Source organism: Microcaecilia unicolor, chromosome 3 (assembly GCF_901765095.1).
Source record: "Microcaecilia unicolor chromosome 3, aMicUni1.1, whole genome shotgun sequence".
NCBI classification, from domain to species: domain Eukaryota; kingdom Metazoa; phylum Chordata; class Amphibia; order Gymnophiona; family Siphonopidae; genus Microcaecilia; species Microcaecilia unicolor.
The window spans coordinates 317691440-317718532 of record NC_044033.1 but is presented as its reverse complement, the minus strand read 5'-3'; the positions used below and the strand labels follow the sequence as shown (position 1 = coordinate 317718532).

The 27093-nt window shown below is 46.8% G+C and overlaps 1 protein-coding gene across 1 annotated transcript in view; it reads right to left on the bottom strand.

Moving 5' to 3' along the window:
* The window catches only part of MAP3K12 (mitogen-activated protein kinase kinase kinase 12), a 121533-nt gene that overhangs the window by 60955 nt on the left and 33485 nt on the right, over positions 1-27093 (bottom strand). The window contains exons 5-6 of the mRNA XM_030195003.1: positions 10327-10485; positions 3464-3572 (exon numbers count right to left, since the gene is read on the bottom strand). Coding sequence (XP_030050863.1) covers positions 3464-3572; positions 10327-10485 — 268 coding nt within the window. The remainder of the gene's footprint in view (positions 1-3463; positions 3573-10326; positions 10486-27093) is intronic.

Genomic DNA, 27093 nt, shown 5'->3' with positions numbered 1-27093 from the left:
TGGTGTTTATTTTTGCATTCTCTGTATGACAAAACCTTTAATAAAAATATAATTAAAAAAAAAAAAAGAGATAGCCGGCTGCATATACCCAGATATTCAATGCAGGTGCCTGGACATGGCCTGGCATTGAATGTCCAAGGATAACACCAGTGGTGGCTAAAAAAAAAAAAAAAAAATGCTCACCACTGCCGGTTGATTATCAAACCCTATATTATCTAAGTGAAAACTGTAGAGGAGTAAGAGGAGAGATACAAGAGGAGGTCTAGGGTACCATAAGGAAAACAAAAATCTCCTCTCTGTGTAGAAATTGTAATGTCAAGTTTTGTGAATTTATATGAATCATTTTCAAGGGATCCACTGGTGGAAGGATGCCATGTAATAGACAGTCACTGGTAGAAAGACACAAGCTGCCACACCCTGCAAGGACAAACTTCAAAAAAATATATAAAGGACTTTTAATGTATGTACACAATCCAAAGCCAAGAGGCTTTTCCACTGCCAGGAGACTATTTACCCTTACAATTGAAGGAGGAATGGGCCTCGTGGAAATATATTATACATATAGAGCTCCCATCATAGGCCTACTCAACTGCATCAACAAACCCAATGCACAAACCCACTGATATTCAAAACTATTTCACCAGCCAGGAATGGCTCCTGCCAGCTAAATAACGTTTAAGAGCCTAACTGTGGATATTTAGTGGGAGATAACCAGTTATCTCACACTGAATGTCCCAGTTAGCGGCTAGCCGCTAACCGGCTATATGGCACAACACAGCCACTTAGGCGCGAATATTCAGCGCCAAACCGGCTATGTTGAGCAGTCAAAATAGGCCGCTTAAATAGCGAACCTATCTTTGGAACATTTTCTTTGTAGTGTTTCTTATCTGGTTGTCGAAGGTTAAATTGCGATCCATAGTGATTCCTAAGATTTTCAGTTTATCTGCAATTGGGGAACATCTCTCCCAATAGCAAATAAACTGAAAATCCTAGGAATCACCATGGAAATGAAGTCACCACTACAAAGAAAATGTTCCACACAATGTGGAAAGTCAAACGTATAAAATAACTAAGTATTTTGCACACTTGTCCAAACCTTAGTTCTAGCCCATGCAGATTATTGCAACGGAATCTATGCTGGATGTAAGGAACAAACCTTGAAGAAATTACAAATGGCACAAAACACAGCAGCAAGGCTCACATACGGCAAAAACTGATTCAAAAGCACGAGAACTCTGCTACAAAACCTACATTGGCTACCTATCAAAGCACACATATCCTTCAAGATCTGTTCTTTGGCCTACAGAATAATCTTTGGCTTCACGCCAGAATATATGACCGACCTAGTAGACCTACCATTACGCAATGCCACCAAAAGCACAAGATCCTATCTCACCCTGCGCTTCCCCAGATGTCAAGTCCTAAAATACAAATCTACATACATGACCAGCTAAATTCATGAACAATTACCTAACATTTCGTGAACACATGAACGCCTACTTTTTCAGAAAATTCTTTCCCGAAGACTCCACTTAGTCAAGCAGACCATCGGCCAACACTCCTAAATCAAGATCACGGTCAGAACAGAACTAGGAACGCGTCACCTTAAACGACTTCATAACCTGTAACCAGTATATCTTAAGTTCACTGTAAGCCACATTGAACCTACCAATAGGTTGGAAAATGTGGGGCACAAATGCAGAAATGAGTAAATAAAATTTAGCGCTGAATACTTGCGAAGGTGGTTAACTTTTTGACTGCCAAAATAAACCCGGACAGTCAATGCTGGTCGCTGGAAATGGCCAGGTTTAATGCCAACAGCAGACAGCAAACGTGCTGTCTGCTGAATATTGGGCCCAAAAAGTGCTTAAGTATAAAAGTAAGTGTCCAGAATCCAGTTCCATCATTAAACTTTGACAGGAACTCAGACAAGAAGAAAGAATGAGTGAGAATCCACCCATATATGTAGGAAAGGAAACAACAATTTGCAAAACAAGAAAAGAAACTCTACAGAATTATATCAGCAAACAAAGGAAAAACAAGTGGCAAATACACAAAAAGAAGGGGGAATATGAAGTGTTACTCCAGGAACCCTATGTGGATCAAACCTGATACGAAGTGTTCCTCCAGGAACCCTACATGGATCAAACCTGGCCACACGAAGAGAGGAGAACTGAAACCTAAGGATAATAAACTGATAGTTGCAGCCCACAACATTGGATTACAGATGAGATGTCACAGCATACATTAAAAAAAAAAAAAACCTGGCACAACAGATATCTGCAGGTTCTGTGGAAAGAGCTGGAAACAGTTACTCATCTTGTAGCTGATTGCAAAGTCCTGATGGCAGAAAATTTCAATATGGAAAGCACAACAAGGTGGCAGGTCTCATTTATTGGACATTCTGCAAACATTACATCACCACTTACTCCTGGGAGAATTCTGTGCAAAAAAATTGAGTTTATTTGTAGTGCTTTTGTGCTGAATTCCCCCATTTTAAGGCCTGAAATCCACTGCTGGCTCCAGCCTCCCCAGTTCCTTTTCTCTGGTTTGTTCTTCTCTCTCCCTCTAACTCCTTCTAGTATAAAATACTAATCTAACTCAGTATCAGCATGCCTAACCTTTAGGTGCCCACCTTTATAATAGTCAAAGATACAGCAAGGATGTGCGTAACTTACACTATTCTCTTAAGTTGCACACATAAGTGGGAGCCCTGCTTGTGTTTCGCCTATGCGTACATCCCCCTAGCAAATATGTAGTATGCAAGATAGTCTGGTCCAACCATTTCACAAATCTAGGTGGTTGCCTACTACTACTATTTAACATTTCTAGAGCGCTACTAGGGTTATGCAGCGCTATACAGTTTAACAAAGAAGGACAGTCCCTGCTCGGAGCTTACAATCTAAAGGACGAAATGTCAAGTTGGAGCAGTCAAGATTTCCTGAATAGAGGTGTAGTGGTTAGGTGCAGCAGCTTCTGGGAGAGGGGGGGTAGCAAACAGTGGCTGCAAAGCAAAACAATGGATCTGACAGCCACCCAAACTTAAAGAAGCATCAAGTTCATATACACACACAAAGTTTAGCATTTAAAAGCATGATGCATCTGGGCGGGGGCAAATTAGGGCCCTGAAGTTTAACTGACGGGAGGGGCAGTGTAAAGCTGAAGGCATATGAGTTACATTGTTGGGCAGACTGGATGGACTGTGCAGGTCTTTTTCTGCCGTCATCTACTATGTTACTATGTTTGCCTAGGGTGCCCAATACTCTTGCACTAGCCCATCAGTCACACATTTACAGAATAGTGCGTAGGTGGCATACTGGCTTATATGAGTAAATACAATTTACAGAACTGCCAGTGTATGTTCGAGTGAGTGGAGAAAATTCTTACTAAGACTTTGGCAGCACATCATTGCCTGACAGGATTCACACGGTGGAAGGATTGTTTGTACAAATGCATCCAATACCTGGGATTTGAAGTATGTTTCCTGCGGTGTAGAGAGCACATCTGCAGAGGCGATATCTAAGTGCAGCAGAATCTGACGGAAGGACGGTCGGTTCCGAGGTTTGCTGTTCCTGAAGGCAGAAAAACTCAGTTGAGGATTCAATATGAACAATAATTGGGAGGAGGAGCCTGTGGGCAAGACTGAAGTGTAGTGAGAAAGTTCTGAGGGTCTCAGCACTGGAATAGCAGGGGGTGCTGCAATGGAGGAGAGATGCAAAGGCAGAGCTCAGTGTGAGCTTCAGTACAAAAATAGCAGGGGTGTTGCAGGGCAGGATTGAGGTGCTTTGGCAGAAACGAGTGCACATGGCTGCTAGTATGGGAATAGCTGTAGGTGCTGCAAGGCAAGACTGAGATGCATTGGAAAAGGGTTTGTGCATGTGTATGTAAGTGCGTGTGTGTGCATGTGTTTGTACATGTATGCGCAAATACATGTGTATGCATATGTGTGAACATATGTGTATATGCACATGTATGTGCATGATGTGTGCATACATATGTATGTGCATGGGCGTGTGCATGTATGTGTGAATGTATGCATGTGTATGTGCATCTCAATGCATGAATAGCAGAGGATGCTATAAGGCTACCATCTTTCCAGTTTGCAAAATGAGGCCGCTTCCACAAAATGAGCTCAGCAGTTTGCACGCACATATTTACATTTGATAACCCAAAGAGTCAGAGCAATACTGAGCCATGGTGTCAGTGTTTTGGTGTTTTTTAATGGCTGTCCCTGAGCTAGTATTTGGGTAGTGGTTAGTGCTGAATTTCCTGACAGGGTGGTCAGAGCTGGCACTAATATTCAGCCCACTACCCAGATCGCCAAACAGATAACATTAGCCTTTTATCTGTCCTACATTTACCTGGATAATTATCCAGTTAACAGACTGAATATCACTGCTAACTGGACAACTCCTGTGACTCATGGAGTGTTCCAACACTATCTGGATAGTACTGAGAAAGTCAGTAAAATTATTCAGTGCCATTGTCAGGATATTGGATCTGAATATAGGCTAAGGGCCCGATATTCTGCCGGTGATCAGGATTTTGCTGACTGCCATTAAACTTGGAAATTCAATGCAATAATCAGCACTTAACAGACTATGGGTTACCGCATAAAGAGAGGACTTACTTTTATATGGTCCTATTTATACAATTAACCTGGCCGGTTAAGTGCTGTATAAAGGCACTTAACCAGCCAAGTGACGACTCTGCCCACAAAATGCTTCCAAAATAGACAGTTTTCAGTTCAGCACTAACTGGTTATTTTCAGTGGCATTAACTGGTTAAGCAGGGGAAGAGGGAGGAAAAGGGAGAGACCAGACCAGGGAAGAAAAAGCTTAACTTGTACACCAGGTGAGATCAGAGGCTAGGTATTTTGGCACCCTTAGTCACCAGCAACCTGGGCCAAAGCCTCGCCTGGTCCAATGGTTAAAATACTCCTGAAAATTAGCAGTTAGCCAAGAAAAACCCTCCCGCGGGAGGTGGTGGAAATGAAAACGGTAACGGAATTCAAACATGCGTGGGATAAACATAAAGGAATCCTGTTCAGAAGGAATGGATCCTAAGGAGCTTAGCCGAGATTGGGTGGCAGAGCCAGTGGCGGGAGGCGGGAATGGTGCTGGGCAGACTTATACGGTCTGTGCCCTGAAAAGGACAGGTACAAATCAAGGTAAGGTATACACAAAAAGCAGCACATATGAGTTTATCTTGTTGGGCAGACTTGACCGTGCAGGTCTTTTTCTGCCGTCATCTACTATGTAAAAACAACAAATAGTGAAATATTGTGGTTAATAACCAAATATAACTTATTTGATCACAAAACTGACATACACTTAAAACTATAACAATGGAATTCCTCACATAAACAAAACAGAATCCTATATAATAAAACTCACCCTCAACGTTCTGAGGACAGTGACGTCACTGTCACTTCCATCCAGAACGTTTCGTAAGACCATGGTGGTGAAGCCACCGAAATCACCCAGGCTAGGGGCCCCGCCCTCGCGTCAAACGTCATGACGTCGAGGGCGGAGCAATGGCGTTCGGTGCGTCCAAGAGGTGCGGAATGCGGAGCAATGCCGATGCCGTCAGAACGACGAAGGGGTCCGTAGGTAGGTAGGTAGGGAGGGAGAAGGGGGCGACGAAAGGATCGGTAGGTAGGGAGAAGGGGGGGGGGGGTTGGGGAGGAAAACCTTGCTAGCGCCCGTTTCATTTGCTCCTGAAACGGGCCTGTTTTCTTAGTATATTACATAAAACCCTGGTCAAAGAATTTCACCTCTTAGAGCAGGGGCTTTCTATATTTTCTGCTTTGTTTTTTTTTTTTTTTACATGAGAAATATTATTTTTAGTTCTGTGACTGAATAAATTATTGTGCTTGGTTCTTAACCACAATCTGGCTGATAATCAAAGTGATTTAAGCGGGCAGTGCCGCTGAATATCATAGTAACATAGTAGATGACTCATATGTGCTACTTTATATGTATACCTGACCTTGATTTGTATCTGCCATTTTCAGGGCACAGACCATAGAAGTCTGCCCACCACTAGCCCCGCCTCCCAACCACCGGTGCTGCCACCCAATCTTTGCTAAGCTTCTGAGGATCCATTCCTTCTGAACAGGATTCCTTTATGTTTATCCCACGCATTTTTGAATTCTGTTACCGTTTTTATCTCCACCACCTCTTGCAGGAGGGCATTCCAAGTATCCACCACTCTCTCCATGAAAAAATACTTCCTGACATTTTTCTTGAGTCTGCCCCCCTTCAACCTCATTTCATGTCCTCTAGTTCTACTGCCTTCCCGTCTCCGGAAAAGGTTTGTTTGCGGATTAATATCTTTCAAATATTTGAACATCTGTATCATATCATCCCTGTTTCTCCTTTCCTCCAGGGTATACACATTCATGTCAGCAAGTCTCTCCTCATACGTCTTGTAACGCAAATCCCATACCATTTTTGTACCTTTTCTTTGCACCGCTTCAATTCTTTTTACATCCTTAGCAAGATACGGCCTCCAAAACTGAACACAATACTCCAGGTGGGGCCTCACCAACAACTTGTAGAAGGGCGTCAACACCGCCTTTCTTCTGCTGGTCATACCTCTCCCTATACAGCCTAGCAACCTTCTGGTTACGGCCACTGCCTTGTCACACTGTTTCGTCGCCTTCAGATCCTCAGATACTATCACCCCAAGATCCCTCTCCCTGTCTGTACATATCAGACTCTCACCACCTAACACATACGTCTCCCGTGGATTTCTACTCCCTAAGTGCATCACTTTGCATTTCTTTGCATTGAATTTTAATTTCGACTACACAAAGACTCCAGTATTTTTTCTTTATCACAAAAACATTTTATTATATTGCAATGCCCGCTAACCTCACTAGCACTGCTGCCTACTATTAAAACCTCATACATTCACTCCTCCGCTCACCTTGCACACCTGTATTTAATTTAAATACAAAACAGTTGATTTTACATTTTAAACTGCATACTTATACTGTTTCGTATTGTGCATATGTTTTGCCATGCTTATACATTATATCATACTCAAATAATCAAAACTCAGTCCTGCCAGCAAAATAGTCCTTTTCCTACAAACGCCACGCCTTCCGCATGGACGCAGTGAAAATGTTTCCACATAAACGCTGGATGACTGTTCTTCATGGACAAACTCTGTATGTCCTTTATTTTAATTGCCAAACGTTAGACCATTCTTCTAGCTTCTGCAGATCCTTTTTCATGTTTTCCACTCTCTCCGAGGTGTTCACTCTGTTACAAATCTTGGTGTCATCCACAAAAAGGCAAACTTTACCTTCTAAACCTTCGGCAATGTCACTCATAAATATATTGAAGAATAGGCCCCAGCACCGATCCCTGAGGCACTCCACTACTCACCTTTCCCTCATCCGAATGAATTCCATTTACCACCACCCTCTGGCGTCTGTTTGTCAACCAGTTCCTAATCCAGTTCACCACATTGGGTCCTATCTTCAAACTGTCAAGTTGATTCAAGAACTTCCTGTGGGGAACCATGTCAAAAGCTTTGCTGAAATCTAAGTAGATTACATCTTTAGCATGTTCCTGATTCAATTCTCTGGTCACCCAGTCAAAGAATTCCAATGAGATTCGTTTGGCACGATTTACCTTTGGTGAAACCATGTTGTCTCAGATCTTGCAACTTATTGGCTTCCAGGAAATTCACTATCCTTTCCTTCAGCATTGCTTTCATTACTTTTCCAAAAACCGAAGTGAGGCTTACCGGCCTGTAGTTTCCAGCTTCTTCCCTATCACCATTTTTGTGAAGAGGGACCACAACTGCTCTTCTCCAATCCCATGGAACCTCTCCCGTCTCTAAGGAATTATGAAACAAATCTTTAAGAGGACCCGCCAGAACCTCTCTGAGCTCCCTCAATATCCTGGGGTGGATCCCGTCCGGTCCCATTGCTTTGTCCACCTCTAGATTTTCAAGTTGTTCATACACACTCGCTTCAGTAAATTTGCTTTTTCTTCATCATTATCCACATAGCAGTTCGCAGCATCTTTCAGGCTCACAATTCCATTTTTAGTCTTCCTCCTTTCACTAATATACCTGAAGAAATTTTTGTCACCCCTCCTTACATTTCTAGCCATTTGTTCTTCTGCTTGCGCTTTCGCCAGACGTATCACTCTCTTGGATTTTTCAGTTTCATCCGGTATTCCTCTTCTTGAGTTTTTCTGTATTTCATGAACGCCAACTCTTTAGCCTTTATCGACTCTGAGATGTCATATGGAAAGTGGGTAGATCAGGGGCAGTAGAGGTGGCACAGCCGGGGAGGAAGCAGTAGTTATGTGGTACCAGCAATATTCACAGGTAGCATCCACATAGCTAACCGGACAAATTTAGGACAGCTTTGAAGCTGACCTAAATTCAGCCAGTTAGTTATGCGGGCCCGACCCACACAAAAGAAAACTGCCCTGTGTTCCTCTCAATCCCCTCCCCTCTAAAAGGGTAGCCCCCTTCAAGCACCCACTCCTCCACAATGCTGTTCACTCCTCCCAACCCCACCACCACTCAGAATAGGCTCCCCCGGGCCTACCTGAAGTCCCTGATGCTCTAATGGGGCAAAGGAGACAGGAGTACACCACTTGCTCCTGCCCCTAGTGGCTGGCTCTCTAAAGTGGCTGTCGTGACCTCTCATAGCAGCTGCGCAGTACTGCGCAGGATCTTTTGAGGGAGAGCACTGGGGGGGGGGGGGGGGGGAATCAAGGAGCACAAGGCACTTTTTAATATTCAGCCAGGGCTCGTATAACTGTCTTTTGTGGGCCATGGTTGAATACTGGTTGGGACCCGCATAAGTTCTGGCAGCCACCACCAATGCAATTAATCATGGATATTCAGTGCTGGTGCCCGGACATGGCCTGGCACTGAGTATCCAAGGCTAATTTGGCAACCGCCAACTTTTTAAAAAATGCTGACTTCAACATTCGGCGGCCATTTTGAATCCCAAGACCGTCACAGCAACAGGATGCAGGGCAAGGACAGAGCTCCAGGCAGGAAAGAGGGGGCTCTTTCCTGCCCCGAAGAGGTCACTAGACCACCAGGGCAGTAGATAGTAAGTAAGGGGAGGGGAGGGGAATATGTGACAGGGGGCAGGGTGAGGATGCGAGGGGCATGGGCGGGGCAGGTACATGTGTCCTCTTTTTGAGAGGACAAAATATGGTAACCTTACAAGTACCCAGCAAATCCCAGTCAGAGTCTGGTATCTCTTATCTGTCTTTAGCATCCACATGGGTCCAGAATGACTTAGGCAAGAGGTGGGTTCTCTCAACATATAGATTCCACCCACATAAAAAAATAAAAAGAAAACCAACAAAAACTAGACATTTACTACTACTACTACTAATAATAAAAAACCTGAAGAGTATGACCAAAAGAATTCTTACAAAGGATGAGGGAAGCTCTATGTAGGGCAGGATTGAGGTGCACTGGGAAAGCTGGGGGAGGGAGGGAGGGGTCTCAGTAGTGGTAGTTCTGAAAAATAAAAGGTGCTGAGTCATGGGGTTTCCCCTTCCACTCCAGCTGCAAAGGCAAAAGACAGCAGGCCAGATATTCAGACCACAGGAGTTAACCCGAGGTCGGCCCTGAGCCTGGATATTCAATGCCGGGCCGTTTCTGGTGACTGGCATTAAATATCAGGTTTATTTTTGGTCGGTTCAAACTTAACTAGCCAAGTCGAAATTCAGCGCTGGCGGGTTAAGGTTGAACCAGCTGAAGACAGGACTGGTATTCACACAGCCAATGGGTTGAAAATTGGCAGATAGCCAGTTATATCGCGTGATATAACTGGCTAGCCGCTAACCGTGAATTTTCAGCGGGTCATAGTCAGCCATGTCCCGCTGGAAATGTGCGGATAACCAGTTATGGGGCATTTAACTGGCCAGGTGCCGATCCTGGCCAGTTCAATGCTTTTGAATATCGGGGGGGTGGGGGGGGGGGGGGGGGGGGAGCAAGTTCAAAAAGGTTCCAGGTGGGTAACTAGAGGTTCTGGCAGATAATTGCATTGGATCTCACTACTGGAATAGAAGGGGTTGCTGCAGGGCAAGAATGAGGTGGGCTGGCAATGCTGTGTGTTGTATGTGGGACAGTATAAGAACAGCAGGGGTGTTGAGGCAAGCTGACTCAGTGATTTTATGTATGTAGAGGGAAGCAGGGAGGTGAATTATTCACAGCACATGACACTTTGTAGGGGGTGTGACTGTAAATGCTATTAAAAGGTGGACTGGGAGGGAGTGTAATGCCACTAATTTGGGATTGAAGAGGGCTGTTATTTTGGAGAAAACTGACCAGCACTGGCGGAGTAGAATCTTGAAGCCGTCTGGGCAGCTGGAAGGGACAGGCAGGTGCAGGCTGTTGCTGCCCACACCCCAGATAATTGCAGAAGAATCTACATCCTTGTAGGGTATTTCCCCGGTCAGCAGCTCCCACAGCACCACCCCGAAGGACCTAGAAAAAGAAAGAGAAGCAGCAACAATATGAACCCCTGACAAGAATAAGCTGAACATGAACTAGCTGTGAAGTACTCAGCTTCACACTCCCTGCTCCCCAGAACCTGGACAGAATGACGCAGGGCACGCCAGACAGCATGGACTAGACCCAAACAAAATATTTCTCAGACTGGAGTCTGAAATCCTTGTGTGACCCTGGGAGAGAAGCTGCTTCATCACCCCATGCATTAGTCCCTTGCCATGGGCTCTGGTGCCTGGTGATCAAACACACACAAGCTTCTGCTCCATAAGCCTGAGGAGAGCTAGACTCTCCGGGAAGTACTGCTTAAAGGTAGAACTGCCTGGAGAGACCTTTTCACTTCAAGCACAATATAACAGCTCCTATGCTCAGTACCATTTTCCCATCTCTCTCTCTCTTTTTTTAAATGAGACCTGATCACCTCAGGTTCAGCAGAACATCTTTTTGCTTCGGAGGGCCAAAAATAACAAGCTCTCTCCCTGCCTCCTTCTTACTGGTTGCTGCTGCTAAGTGGGGCAAATAACTGGAAGGGCCATAGCCCCAGTGGCACCACTCTTTCTTCTGAAGGCTCTCTGTAGGAAGGCATGTCCCAGGGCCGTGCCGATGCGGTAAGCGAGGTAAGCGCCGCAGGGGGGCGCCCACCTCTGGAGGGCGCCGCCGCGGTGCTTACCCTCGCCCCGCCGAGGACTTTAAATCTTTTGGCACCAGAGAGGGGGGTGCCGCCGCTCCCGCTGCTCTTCATCCTGGCACCCCCCCTCCCGCACCAGCCCTTTAAATTTATTTGCCAAGCGAGCGCAGCACCTCGTGTGCAAGTAAAAGAAGCGGATCCGATCATCTCATTGGGCCTTCCCTCACTGTCCCGCCCTCCTCTGACGCAACTTCCTATTTCCTCTAGGGCGGGACAGTGAGGGAAGGCCCAATGAGATGATCGGATTCGCTTCTTTTACTTGCACACGAGGTGCTGCGCTCGCTATCGCGTCGGCAATTTCTTTTTAAAGACGGGTGGCAGGGAGAAGACGAGGCAGGGTGAGGGTGGGGGATAGATGGGGTGACCGTGAAGGTGGGGGAGGACTCGGATAGCAGAAGGGACTGGGTGGGAGACAGATGGGGTGAGGGGGACTCGGATGGGCAGAAGGTACTGGGTGGGAGACAGATGGGGTGAGGGGGACTCGGATGGGCAGAAGGTACTGGGTGGGAGACAGATGGGGTGAGGGGGACTCGGATGGGCAGAAGGGACTGGGTGGGAGCCAGATGGGGTGAGGGGGACTCGGATGGGCAGAAGGTACTGGGTGGGAGACAGATGGGGTGAGGGGGACTCGGATGGGCAGAAGGGACTGGGTGGGAGACAGATGGGGTGAGGGGGACTCGGATGGGCAGAAGGGACTGGGTGGGAGACAGATAGGGTGAGGGTGGGGGGCACTTGGATAGCAGAAGGGACTGGGTGGGTGACAGATGGGGTGAGGGGGACTCGGATGGGCAGAAGGGACTGGGTGGGAGACAGATGGGAGAAGGGGCATGGAGCTGGAACTGGGGTCTGAAAAGTGAGCAGGAGGGAGAATGGGGTCATGCCTGGGGCAGGGGTGGATGGGAGAATCAATGGATCTGGAACTAGGGGCAGCCGCAGGTGGGAACTGGGAGCCGAAAAGAGGGGGCAGTGAGAGAGGGGGGATAGATCCTGGATGGAATGGGGAGTGAGAGGGAGGGCTGACCCTGAATGGATGGGAGGGCAGAGAGGCATGGATGGGAGGGCAGGGCCCAGGGAGAGGACAAATTGTTGGAAGGGGAGGGGAGAGAGGATTGCTGGCTATGGATGGAGGAGGGAAGGGCAGAGAGGGACAAGGATGGACATGGGGGCCCAGGGAGAGGACAAATTGCTGGAAATGGAGGGGAGGGGAGAGAGGAGGATTGCTGGCTATGGATGGAGGAGGGAAGGGCAGAGAGGGACAAGAATGGACATGGATGGGAGAGCAGGACCCAGGGAGAGAGGAGAAATTGCTGGAAATGGATATAGAGCAAGAAATGAAGAAGAAAGGAGAAAAGTAAAGAAATAAATGGAAAGGAAGCCCTGGAAATGGAGTTAAGAGGACAGATAGCAGCAGAATCAGATACTGGACCAGCATGATTGAAAAAAGAAAGTCACCAGACAATAAAGGTAGAAAAAAATTATTTTATTTTCATTTTAGCGTTTGGAATATGTCCACTTTGAGAATTTACATCTGCTATCTTATTTTGCAATGTATAGCAATTTGTTTCTAAGAATATTGCTGACAATTCCTTTCAGTGTGGCAAGTGGTGAGCGATCATTTTCATGGGGGGGGGGTGATCATTTTCACGGGGGGGGGGGGGGGGGGCGCCAACTGATAGTCTGCAGGGGGGCGCCAGAGACCCTAGGCACGGCCCTGGCATGTCCCTCCCCATCATCCAAGTGCTCACTGTCATCCAGCAGTGCAAGGGTTAAACATTCACTTTCAGTTCTTCCCCTGAGTGTATCAACCTGCTTGTCCCCTGTCCAGGTCTCCAGGGATCACAGCCCCGCTTCCAACACCCCTGACAGGAGGAAAGCCAGCTGGGACTCACTGGCAATCTCCCTTCACTCCTCTCTCCCTCTCCCTCCCTACCCAACACTCAAAAACACACTCACGACACATGCACAATATCCCCGAAATTCTATAAATGGCACTTAAAACTGCATGCCCAATGTAATGAATAGCAAGCCAATTAGCGCTATTTGGGTGCTAATTAATTATCGGCACTAATTGGCATTAATTGAAATTTGCGCGTGTATTTTTAGTCATGGAAATCCGCGTATAAATTTTACATATGTTGCTCCAAAAAGGGGGCGTGGCTATGGGTGGATCAGGGGTGCTCCCTACAATTTATGCCTGCTGTTATAGAATAAGGGGGATCCACGTATATTTGAGAGGCAAGGATTTATACCAGGGTTTAATTGATGTAAATCCTTGCATCTAAAGTCAGGTGCTGATCCAGGAACTAAGTGCATTCTATAAACGGTGCCTAGCTTTCTGCGCCGTTTATAGAATAGGGCTTAGCAGGGTGTGTGTGTGGTGGTGGTGGTGGGGGGGGGGGTTGGCACCGATTTTTCAGTGCTGTTTATAGAATTTGATCCTATGCTCTTCTGGGCAGCTCAATGTTATCAGAGCGCAAGAAATGAGAGACAGAGACAGGGAGGAAGCAGAGAAAAGAAAGGAATAAAGATAGGAAAAAGGAATATAAAGGCAATGAGAAGAGATCAAAGTTAGGAATAGAAGCAAAGGAGAGAGAGAGAGAGAGAGAGAGAGAGAGAGAGAGAGAAATGGACTGGAGAGAAGAAAAAAGAATTTTAAGCAAGAGAGAAGAGATTAGGGGGAGAGAATACAAAGCAATTAGGAAGATGAAGTGGAGACACAAGAGAGATGAAAATCATATGAAACATAGAGTGTGGGCAAAATAGACAAAAGAGGGGAAGAAGGGTCATTTAAAGAGAGGGAGTGAATGCAGCCAGGAGGAGGAGGAGTGAAGGAAAGAGAGATGGGAGGAAGAGAGGACAGAAGAGACTGAAGAAGAGGATTTGGATTACTTCCATTGCTTTCAGTGGAAGTAAAACCTGGACTGGCTCAATCTGTCCTCTTTTTTTCTGGAGCCATATGGTAACCCTAAGTTGGACAGAGAGGGGAACTGCAGGGTATATCTGACAGGCCTGTGATAAAGCACCAAGGATTCCCATCTTTGAGCTGCACCTAGACAGGGATCCCCCCCCCCCCCCCCCGCCCCGCTTCATGCTCTGATGGCACTGTTGCTAAGATGCAGGTGCACAGGGGGATAGCATGTTTCTGTTAATCACTAGGGCACAGCAGGTGTGCTGAGAAGATCTGCCCATGTGGGGGCCTGGCGGCTGCTGGGTTACAGAGAAGCAGGTCTGGAATGGCAGTCCCAGCCTGTGAGGAATGGCAGCTGCTCTGTGCACCCAGATTCAGCTACAGTGGTAGCCAGAGCACCGCTTGTGAAATGCCAGCGGCACCTCCTCAGGGACCAGAGGCAGCTCCAAGCCCCGAGCCACCACCATCTGCTAAAAGCATTTCCAGGACAACCGGCAGAGACCTGTGCGTGCTGGCAGGGCTGAGAGCCCATTAATAATGGGGGTCGCTTCTCCACCCATGCTTTATCTGCTTCTGCGAGACAGCAGCTGAGCCACCCTTGCCTTTCCCATTAATTACACAGAGCTCCCAGAGACCCAACACTAATTACTGCCTGTGCTTAAACCAATTCATTTGCAAGCAAAACAAAGCACAAACGGAAGCAAAAGACTAAAGCCACCAAAATAAGCATCAAAAACCACGGAGACAGTGCACCAACTCAAGGGAACTATTCCATGCTCAGCCTCTTCCAGCAGGAGGTGCTGTAAAATGGTATAAGGGAAGGGAAATGGGACTTGATATACTGCCTTTCTGAGGTTTTTGTAACTACATTCAAAGTGGTTTACATATAGTCAAGTACTTATTTTGTACCAGGGGCAATGGAGGGTTAAGTGACTTGCCTAGAGTTACAGGGAGCTGGAGTGGGAATTGAACTCAGTTTCCCAGGATCAAAGTCCACTGCACTAACCACTAGGCTACTCCTCCAGAATTATAGCTGTGGCAGGGCCTCTACGGCATAGCTGTGAGGGAGCTGTGCATATGGTGAAGGAGGGCAGCCTGATGGGGGGCTGTAGGGAATGGTGTAGGAACACAGGACTAAGGAGGTTTAGGGAATGGTGTTAAGGGATGGTTGTGGCGAGGGCTTTAGGGAATGCAGTAGCAGAAGTGGCTGTGAGACAGCTTTAGGATAGTAAAAGAGCATTGTTTGCGTGTGGGGGGGTTGGGCAATAGTGTAGGAGTATTGGTGGGGAGTTGTAGGGCTGGGGGTGGGGGTTGCAGACTGTGGTGACTGAGAACTAGCTGTAGGTGAGCTTTAAACCCTCACTTCTTTTTCTCTCCCACTCCTCTGATTGCACTCTGAACAGCCCAGGTTGGGGTGTTCATCATGGACAATCCGCTCCATGTGCTGGGAGGGTTTACTCATCGGGATGCTTCGGATTTCCAGGGATGCTCTGCTACTGCTTCCATGCATCTGTCCCAGCAAGGGAAGAGTAGTTACTCAGATTGTCAAGGACTCTATCCCTGAAACTCTACCCTCTTTGCTCTGTTCTTCTCTTCCTCAGAGGCGAAGGGCAGGAATATCTAGAGATTGGCAAGGAGAAAGCTGACTTGCTTTACAGATATTTCTGTTCAGTGTTGAATGAGAAAGGGTTGGAACAGGACCACAGAAAACTGGCAACCAACCCTCAAACAATTTTCAGGAGATTTTGTTTGCAAGTAGCTAGCAAAATTAAAAAGTAAAGTTGGACGGGATACATCCGAGGATATTAAGAGAACGCAGGGAAGTTCAAGTGGCACCACTGACCTTTTCAGCAGTGATGTGTTGGGCGCCTGCATGGAGAGCTCTAAAGAGGGATATATTTAACCTGATTTGTATACAATCTTGAACAATTGTATACAAATCAGGCGCCCAACACATCACTGCTGAAAAGGTCAGTGGTGCCACTTGAACTTCCCTGCGTTCTCTTAATATCCTCGGATGTATCCCGTCCAACTTTACTTTTTAATTTTGCTAGCTACTTGCAAACAAAATCTCCTGAAAATTGTTTCAGGTTTGGTTGCCAGTTAGGGACATTATTACAGGGAATTAGAAAAAGTCTGGGAATGGGAAATAGATTCCACAATTTCACTAAAACAGGGGGAGATTTGGAGGGCATGGTCTGTGACACATTCTCCTGGACTCGGTTTTGCTGTTTCTCCTTCTCACTGTGGGGCCAATGCACAAAGGTCCCCAGAAGGAATCGCTTGTTATTTCTACCTCAGTAAAAGTTACCGAGTTGAAGATAGTGATCGATTCCCAAAGGGAATTGCATGCAAATGAGCAGCTCGCAATTACAGCGCATTTGCATGGTAGGAAAAAAGCCAGTGCATGTGTAGAACGGCCTCCCGTTAAGCAGCGAATGCGTAGGAGAGTCACAGCATTCCTCCACATGGCTTTCATACACGTAGAAAAGCACGGGCTATTTCTGTGTGTATGAAAGCAGTGACGGGATGGTTGGCATGTAAGGAAGGGGCATGGTGTCCCCATGAGAAGGGAAGGGCCGGAAGGATGCCCTTATCTGATCCTCAGCACCCACCCGGTTCATGTGTAGTGCTGCATAAGTCCTGCAGCCCCCTTCCCTCTCCTCCAACTCTTCCTGATGCTCCCTGGCATCCAGGCAAGGCGGCCCCCACCTCTTTGGCTTCCCAGCCCGAGCTGCCTCAACAGATGGCGGCCCCCAGCACCGAGCAGCCTTGAAAAGGAAAACACAGACTTTGGAGCCCTTGGCTCCAGAGCCTCTCACCAACGAACCACTGAGGGTTTCACTAAACTGTGGGAGATCGCTGCTGTGTGCCTGCAGTGGGATGCTTGTAAAAGATTTATTGGGAGTCAGCCTTGTGCAGGAGCACTGTCCAGCACAGAGGTCACATCTTTGGCTCTGATCCACTGGCTGCACTAGGGCCACTTCACAATTTTTTTAAACTGTGGGTACCGTGGACATGCTCCACAACATGCTGCAGACTGATCCGCCAAGAAACTACTAAGATATTATGGTTGCTCCAGACCATTATTTTTCTCTCACTAAAGGTAGGTGGACCTTTCCGTGTATCGCTCGGAAACAGCTGCGCATTCCTCGGAATGCACATTTACATACTAATCAGCTCATTGCAACATATATAGTAACATAGTAACATAGTAGATGACGGCAGAAAAAGACCTGCATGGTCCATCCAGTCTGCCCAACAAGATAAATTCATATGTGCTACTTTTTATTTGTACCTGTCCTCTTCAGGGCACAGACCGTATAAGTCTGGCCAGCACTATCCTCGCCTCCCAACCACCAGCTCCACCTCCCACCACCAGCTCTGGCACAGACCATATAAGTCTGCCCAGTACTATCCCTGCCTCCCAACTACCAGTCCCGCCTCCCATCACCAGCTCTGGCACAGACCGTATAAGTCTGCCCAGCACTATCTCCGCCTCCCAACTACCAGCCCCGCCTTCCACCACTGGCTCTGCCACAGACCATTAAAAGTCTGCCCAGCACTATCCCCGCCTCCCAACCACTATCCCCGCCTCCCACCACCGGCTCTGCCACCTAAACTCGGCTAAGCTCCCAAGGATACATTCCTTCTGAACAGGATTCTTTTATGTTTATCCCACGCATGTTTGAATTCTGTTACCGTTTTCATCTCCACCACCTCCCGCGGGAGGGCATTCCAAGTATCCACCACTCTCTCCGTGAAAAAGTACTTCCTGACTTTTTTCCTGAGTCTGCCCCTCTTCAGTCTCATTTCATGTCCTCTCGTTCTACCGCCTTCGCATCTCTGGAAAAGATTTGTTTGCGGATTAATACCTTTCAAATATTTGAACGTCTGTATCATATCACCCCTGTTTCTCCTTTCCTCCAGAGTATACATGTTCAGGTCCGCAAGTCTCCCCTCATACGTCTTGTAACGCAAATCCCATACCATTCTAGTAGCTTTCCTTTGCACCGCTTCAATTCTTTTTACATCCTTCGCAAGATATGGCTTCCAAAACTGAACACAATACTCCAGGTGGGGCCTCACCAATGACTTGTACAGGGGCATCAACACCTCCTTTCTTCTGCTGGTCACACCTCTCTCTATACAGCCTAGCAACCTTCTCGCTACGGCCACCGCCTTGTCACACTGTTTCATTGCCTTCAGATCCTCAGATACTATCACCCCAAGATCCCTCTCCCCATCCATACCTATCAGACTCTCACCGCTTAACACATACGCCTCCCGTGGATTTCTCTTCCCTAAGTGCATCACTTTGCATTTTTTCGCATTGAATTTTAATTGCCAAACTTTAGACCATTCTTGTAATATCTTAGCACGTGATTAACGTTGACTGATATGGCAAACGGAAAAGGGCTTACAGAACCTCTTTGTTCATTATTCGCCGACTACAGTGCATGCTAAACCGGCTAGAACCGGCCAAAATTACAAGTTGCTACCCCAGTAAGTTTTGTGCACCGAGCAGTGTGTTATTTGGACACTTGTTAAGCAACATAAAGTTGACGGGTCAATCTTGGACGGGAGTTGGTTTTCCATGAAAAATGTGGGGACTCTTGATCTTTGTGGTTTTATTATGAGAACATTTAGCTCTCCTGACAAAAGGTTTGGAATGTAATCACAGTAATCTTCAATATTCAGTTCAAAAGTGTCTTATCGATATATAATGTGGAACTTGATTTCCTTTCTGGATGTTTTTTCAACACACTGTAGACACATGTACTGAACATTTTTTTTGTATCTTTGCATTTTATTTGGTTTCATTTGTTTGAATAAAATGAAACAAACAATAAATAACCCCCTCCCCCCAAAAACAAAAGAAAAAAACATCAGGTTCCCCCAGTACCCCCAAGTTTTAAAGAACAACCCCTGCACCTGGACCCCCCCCCTGCTCTACTCCTTCTTCTTGGCAGTCTTCCAAGAACAGAAGTGATCCGCTGTGGTTATTTTTCAAAATGGTGCTGGCAACAGTGGGTGGGAGCAGCAAGGGATCCCTCCTGCCCACAGAACACAGCAGATTGGTTGAAAGGGGTTTCAAGGGCATCCAGGAGGATTAGCGGAAGCAAGAGCCCACAGAAAGAGGTGAACACATGAAATAAAGGCAGCCAAACCCCCAAATAATAAATGAATGTTGGATGGGAGGTATGGAGGGGCATAATCGAACAGAAACGCCTATCTCCATGGGCGTTTATCTCCGAGAACGGGTCCGTGAAGGGGCGGACCGAATCGTATTTTCGAAAAAACATGGACGTTTATCTTTTTTTGAGCTGGGCGTTTTTGTTTTTCAGCGATAATGGAAACCGAAAACGCCCAGCTCAAAAACGAATAACTCCAAGACATTTATTCGTGGGAGGGGCCAGGATTCGTACTGCACTTGTCCACCTCACATGCCAGGACACCAACCGGGCACCCTAGGGGGCACTTTTACAAAAAAAAAAAAAAAGGTAAAACAGCTCCCAGGTGCATAGCACCCTTCCCTTGGGTGTTGAGCCCCCAAAATCCCCCTCAAAACCCACTGCCCACAAGTCTACACCATTACTATAGCCCTAAGGGGTGAAGGGGGGCACCTACACGTGGGTACAGTGGGTTTGGGGGGACGGTTTGGAGGGCTCCCATTTACCAGCACAAGTGTAACAGGTGGGGGGGGGGGGATGAGCCTGGGTCCACCTGCCTGAAGTCCACTGCTCCAGTGACCTGCATACTGCTGCCAGGGAGGTGGGTATGACATTTGAGGGTGAAAATAAAAAGTTGTGAAACGGCATATTTTGTGGTGGGAGGGGGTTTGTGACCACTGGGGGAGTCAGGGGAGGTCATCCCCGATTCCCTCCAGTGGTCATCTGGTCATTTAGGGCACTTTTTGGGGCTTTATTCGTGGAAAAACAGGGTCCAGGAAAAGTGCCCTAAATTCTCGCTAAAAACGCATATTTTTTTTCCATTATCGGCGAAAGGCGCCCATCTCTGATCGGCAGATAACCACGCCCCAGTTCCGCCTTCACCACGCCTTCGACACGCCCCCATCAACGTTGTCCGCATCCGCGACGGAGTGCAGTTGAAAATGTCCAAATTCGGCTTTTGATTATACCGCGTTATTCGTTTTTGTGAGATAAACGTCCATCTCCCGATTTAGGTCGGAACTTGGGTGTTTTTCTCGTTCGATTATAAGCAGGATGGTCTTTATCTGCCATCATGTCTTCCGTTTCCTTTCCCCCCTCCCCCTCTTTCCTGGATTGATTCCTCTAATAATCTTTTATTCTTTTTTTTTTTAACCATAAATGCAGATTTTCTACTAGCTCTACATGATGCAATTTTGCTGCTTTTGCTGCAACTGAGAACAGTGGGATAGGAAAGGCGTCAGCGGTTTGCCATACTGCTTTGGAGGCTTCAAATACTGAAGAGGCAGTGGAGCTGGCTGGCCATGGGGCACTGTGGGGGGTTGAGTGCTCTCTGTCGCCCTCTGCTGGTTGATGGACACGGCCCATGCGTAGTGGCTTCATCTGCTATGACTAAAGGAAAGATAATTATCATGGTAAGAACCTAATTTTCTCTTGCTGCTTCTTGTTTTGTGTGTGTGTGTGTGTGTGTGAGTGAATGTGTGTGGGGTGGGGGGTTGTTGGCAGGGGTTTTGCGCACTGTGAGGTAAATTATGCGAGTGCGGGACTCATGGAGGGAGGGAGGGATGGCGGAAGGGTAATGATCAGCTGTTGCTTGCCGCTGCTTGCTTTGTGTGTGTGTGCTTCGCGCTGTCCTCCTCTTGTTTCCCTCCACCAACCTCTGTTTTCGCAACTTGTCTGTGTGAGACAGATATTCTATGGTTTTTTCCTTGACCGTCCCTTTCACTGCCTTATGCCTGTGCTGTCGCTCCACTTTCATCCTGTAATCTCTGTACCTGGCAGTTGAAAGAGGGCGGGGTAACGTTTTTGACAGTCAGGCTGCTGTCACCAGTGTTGCGCGCTTCCCACCATCATGTGTTTCTGTTGTCTGGCAATGACGGACCGGGCAGGTGGGTTGGGCGTTTTTTTCAGACAGCTGATTGGTTCTTCGTTCTTGTGACGTCGCTTGTCAACTATGCAGCATTCTGTTCCCTCAATGTGAGGGCGGGGACAGTGAGAGCCAATCAAATGCTGAACTACAGACTTACGAACCCTACACTGCCACAGTGCCACGGAGTCAGCTTCAGAACGTTGGAGGTGCTTTTTATTATAGTAGATATTCAGTTGTTTATCCATTTTGTGTTATCTTGTAAACGTGTTATATTTGTAAGCCGCATTGAACCTGCTAATAAGTGGGAAAGCGCGGGGTATAAGTGTTACAATACAGTACAATCTGTTTGGATTCGGATTTGAGATTTAATTACTTGACTTTTCACTTCAGAAACGGATATGCACAACCCTCCCCTTCCCCCCACTCTACCACTGTCTCTCACAGAGAGAGACAGAGAAAGGTCAGTCTCATCCTTTGCTGTTCACCTCTACTCTCTACCTGCTACAATATAGAAAGATACGTCAGGCCCAGTTCCCTGACTCTTCACCCTTTTCAGTCGTACAGAGAAGCCCTACATCACATTCTCACAGTGGCGTAGCTACGTGGGGCCACGGGGGCTTGGGCCCCCCCCCAATTTCTTCTGGGCTCCTGGTTTTTCTGGCGGGGGTCCACAACCCCCACCAGCTGAAGCCTTGGCGCCGCCGCATTGCCTGCCCGGCTCGCTCTTCCCCTCACGTCTGGCATGTTCCTTTTAGTGAAACTGAGCACGGTCAATTTCACTAAAAGAAGTGCACAGGACATGAGCAGAAGAGCGAGCAGGGTAGGCAATGCAGCGGCGCCAAGACAGGCGCTGGATGAAGGCTTCAGCTGGCGGGGGTTTGGGACCCCCGCCAGCCAAGGTATTTGCAGCAGCGAGGCGGCGGGGAGTGGCAAGGCGGCTGGGGGGGGGGGCGGCGGGGCAGCAAACTAAAACATGCCCCCCCACCTCAGACTCTGGCCCCCTCCCACCGCAAGGTCTGGCTACGCCCCTGCATCCTCAGTCCTCCCCAGTAAGAGATGTACATTTGGTCATAACCTGAGTTCTCCTTAGTCACCTCTCAAACACAACCTGGCTCTAGCTGTCGACAAGGTAAAAGCTGTTCCCATTAACACAGGTCCCAACACACATGCTGAAAAAGATGGTCTCTCCTACGTGATAATTATGGCAGAAGCACTGCTCCCACCTTACTGGGGATGCGCATTCATTAGCACATGTTCATTTTGTTAGCGCGCATTAAAAAAATTAAAGAGCCTTTTTACTAAGCTGCTTTAAACAGTTAATGTGGGGGTATACCATGTGGTATACAGTAGTAGTAGGCCCATGATACTGTCTTCTATGTTTAAAAGGAAGCCGCTGTGCTAGAAATCCCACATTAGCTAACTAATGTGGGAGTGAGTTTGATCTGAGCATTGGTGGGCGGAGGAGGCAGTAAGTGCTGCTGGATAACTGGCTATCTGGTAGTACAGTGTGCTGTCAGGGTAGGTGAAACAGCACTCCCCCTCCAACATCCCTCCTCCTGATCCCCCCAGTCACACATGGTAACCCAAGCAGCAAACAATAGCAGAGGCAGTCCAGAGAAGGAGAAAACTATCAAAGGCTTGCCATATGCAATGTTATTTTGCAATGACCTGACTCGGCCAAGTTTCGGCACTCTGTCTTTGTCAGGGGTCTAAAAACGTACAAAAAATATATATAAAATCAAAGAAATAATAGACTAAAATTAAAAAAAAAATAGACAAATAAATAACATGTACATATCTAAAAAAAGATCACCAATACATTACCAGTAAACTGTGCGATATGAGTAAAAGCAAGTGGCTCATAAATATATGCTCCCTGTAAATAAACATAAAATACTTTTAAGTTATAATAGGTACAATAACTAAAACAACTGTGTATGCTCCCTGTAAACAAACACAAAATACTTTCAAGTTATAATAGGTACAATAACTAAAATAACTGGGTATATAAACCACAAAAACATATTCAAAATAACTACAAATGAATGAAGCAACATCTAAAAAAGAGCGTTTAAAACGAAAAGAATACATAAAATAAACAAAAAAATAATATATACCAAAGATCATTAACCCCCATTTAGTAAGCCGTTCTAGCAAACACAGCCCAACTTCTCTTCCTCTCTCTTCTCTCTCCATCCTTCTCTTCCTCAATTTGGCTTCTCTTCCTATTTTCCCCTCCCCTCCATGCACAGTCCAGCATTTCTCCCTCCTCTGTTAGCGGTCCTCAACCCCCCCCAGCCACCCCAGGTTCTCTCTCTTCCTCTCCCCCCCCCCCCCACAGCCACCCCAGGTTCTCTCTTTCTCCCTCCCCCATGGCCACCTGCGGTTCTCTTAATTTCCCCTGCCCTCACATGGTCCTGCATCTCTCTCCCTCAGACGGCCGGTGGCTCTCTCTTCCTTCCTCTTCCTCCCGATTTTACCTTTTTCAATCTTCAGTAAAATCTTTAGCCCTGCAGCTGCAACAGCAGTACTGAAAAGCTGCCTGCGGCCTGTACTGGGCCTTCCCTCTGACCCATCTCACCCATTCCTACGCAACTTCCTGTTTGGGATGGGTCAGAGGGAAGGCATGGTGCAGGCTGCAGGCAGTTTTTCACTACCGCTGCTGCGGCTGCAGGGCCGAAGATTTTACTGAGAACAGAAAAGGTAAAACCAGTGGGAAGGGGAGGGAAGAGAGAGCTGCCAGACCATGTGCATGTGTGCGTGCATGTGGGGAGGCAGGCAGAAGGCAAATTATTAATCGTGATCAATAATTAACATGCAGCCCTAATTTTTTGTATGTTTTTACACCCCTGATGAAGACAGAGTGCTGAAACTTGGCCTAGTTGGGTCACTACAAAATAAAGTTGCATGTGGCAAACCTTTGATAGTCTTCTCCTTCTCTGGACTACCCCTGCTGTTGTTTGCTGTTGTGTCGATTTTGCAGAGTGTTTTTCTCCTGTTCTGTTGCGACACATGGTAATCCCCCAATTGCACCTGATCGCTACCCCACACACCCAAACTATAAGTACACCCCACACTCCTTGATGACACTATGAGCAACCCCTGATCACATCAAATGAAAAGACGGATTTGAATAGGCCGGAGTGGGCTATGATGACAACTCTAGTAGTTGGAACGCAAGGACAGTGGCAGGCAGACGTCTATGGCCTATAACCCAGAACTGCCAAAGAAAGACCATGATCAAGTATTTTATATCACATTCATTGTTGGTTTAATCATAAACTGATAAAGTGTGTGACTGTTGGGCAGACTGGACAGACCATTCAGATCTTTATCTACCGTCATTTATTATGTTACTATGTACCCTTTCACCCCATGACGACAGCACGAGTACCCTCCCATATCCCCTGATCACACTACAAGTGCTCCGTACCCTCCCCCAATCAAACCATCAAATCCCTCCTCCCAACAACCCAGCCCTTCCTAGAAAATCCTGCCCCTGTCATCTAGCCCCTGCCTACTGGCCCACTCTCCCCTCCACCTCCCATCCCCCCTGAAGTTTACCCCAGGGATCCCTGACAGCAGAAACCCTCCTTTGATACTGCTCGAGTCAGCGCTAGAATCCAAAATTACACCAATGACCCCATGTGATCGTTTCATGGTACTTAAGATGTGATGAAGGGGTGCGGGGGGAGGTACCTATGGCTTGATTGTAGAGATGTGGGGGTACCTATGGTGTGACCATGGAGTGCAAGGGGTGCTCACTGTGTTACCAAGGGGTGTACAGGGTAGGGACTGTTGGCGGTTACCTTGTGTGACTGGGCGGAGCAGTGCCACACTATGCAGTGTTTTATATGCAGGGGTTAAGAAGCTCAGTTGCTCCAGCACTGTTTGTAACTGCCATGTTTTGTGGTAACCAACAGCCCTGTGTTGTAAGTAGAGGGCAGATGCTGAATACACCTGCACTTGTTGAGGTAAACGTGCATTAACTGCAAACCTACTGCACTTTAGTGAAATGTCACAACCTGTAGCAACTTTCCTTTGCCTAGCAAGGATGTAAGCATAAAAGACGCCATAACAAACTTTCACTGCCCACAACAGCAAGTTGTCGCCTTGACTGGAGGATCAAGTAAGTGCCTATGTTAGGCTATTTTCTAAAAATACATAGGTGCCTCTGAAAGTAAATTTATAAAAGCTCACCTAGACTGACAGAGCACGAAGGTGCTTATCTGTAACCTATTCTATAATGACACACAGATACCTATATGCTTTTAGAAAATACTAACACTGATCTTGAAGAACCTATGCCTAAAATGAAGCTGCAGACATTATGGGGTAAATTCTATAAGTGACGCCTATAAATCGGCGCCAAACATTTTATATGCTGAGCGCTGCTCTATAAAGGGTACATATTGGGTGGCAACACTGCTAAAAGGGAAGCAAAGCCAGTGCTGGGCAGACTTCTACTGTCTGTGCGCTGAAAATGGCAAGGACAAATCAAGGTCAGGAGAACATATAAAGTATGACATACAAAGAGTTTATCTTGTTGGGCAGACTGGATGGGCCGTACAGGTCTTTATCTGCTATCATCTACTATGTTACTATAGATCATTTATAGAATAGTGCTTGGGGCATAAGCTGCGCCTAACTTTATGTACTGGCAATTACGCCTGCTAAAAGCCAGTGCCTAAATTATTTGGTTGAATTCTATATTTACGCATACAAAAGTTTGGAACACCCCTCTAAGCTGAGCAGGGGTCCTCCAAGTGTTGCCAGTAGGGGGTGATGCTTCAATATGTGTTCTCAATCGCTAGGGACAGACAAGTTCCTTGGAGTCCTGCAGAACCTGTCTATCCCTCACTACTGAAAATGTGATAGTGAAACAGCACCGCCCCCCCCCCCCCCCCCCACTGGCAGGACTGTAAGTGGAGGATCCCCGCTCAGCTCAGAGGGAACAGCACCCCCAGCTACGCTTCCAAAAATGTATGCGTGTTAGGATTTATTAGATTGTAAGCTCTTTGAGCAGGGACTGTCTTTCTTCTATGTTTGTGCAGCGCTGCGTATGCCTTGTAGCGCTATAGAAATGCTAAATAGTAGTAGTAGTAATAGATTTATGCACGGATCCTTTTAGAATATAATCTGCATGTAAATCCTAATTAAGGCCAATTAATGCCAATAATTAAGTTGCGTGTGCAAACTGGCTATGCATGCATGCAACGTTAGCTGCTATTTATAGAATTTGGGGGTATTTGTCTGTCTGGGTCTGTCTGTTATGAATTTATGTACAGTGCTGCGTACATCTAGTAGTGCTATAGAAATGATAGTTAGCTTTGTAGCGCTATATAAATGCTAAATAGTAGTAGTAGTAGTAGTAATAGTAGTAAATTTATAAAGTATGTATACATATACTAAAGTCACATACTCATCATCATGTGTACTTGTACCATGGGGTAATTCTGTAAGAGGCATTTCATATTTGTATACTGACATATACATGCAAAAAAGCCTTTATAAAATTATTGTCTATGCACTGCTATAGCAAGACTGGCGTAATTCTCCTGTGGGCGATGCTGCACATTTCCACTTATTTTCAGTTCTCAGCGCTCTGCCCCTGACATGGTGTGTTGTGCTCTGAGAAGGCAGGATTAGAAGAGGCTTCTTGCCCAGCGTTCAGTTGCTAGATGGAAATGACACAGTGGCACTTGTTACACTAGCTCAGAGTTGCAAAAGGCAGGGGGAAGCAGCTGTGGAGATTGTGGCCAGAGAAACAGAAGCTGTCCCAGATTTGATGTGGGGGCGGCAGCAGCAACAGTGGGGCAGATCTGAGGAAACACTGGGGCAATCGCAGCGTATTTCATGGCTCCACTGGTACTCTGTCACTGGGCTACTATGCTGTAGCTAATTTGAGTCATGGACTGGAAATTAAGAGCCTTGTGGTCAAAGGGGAGAA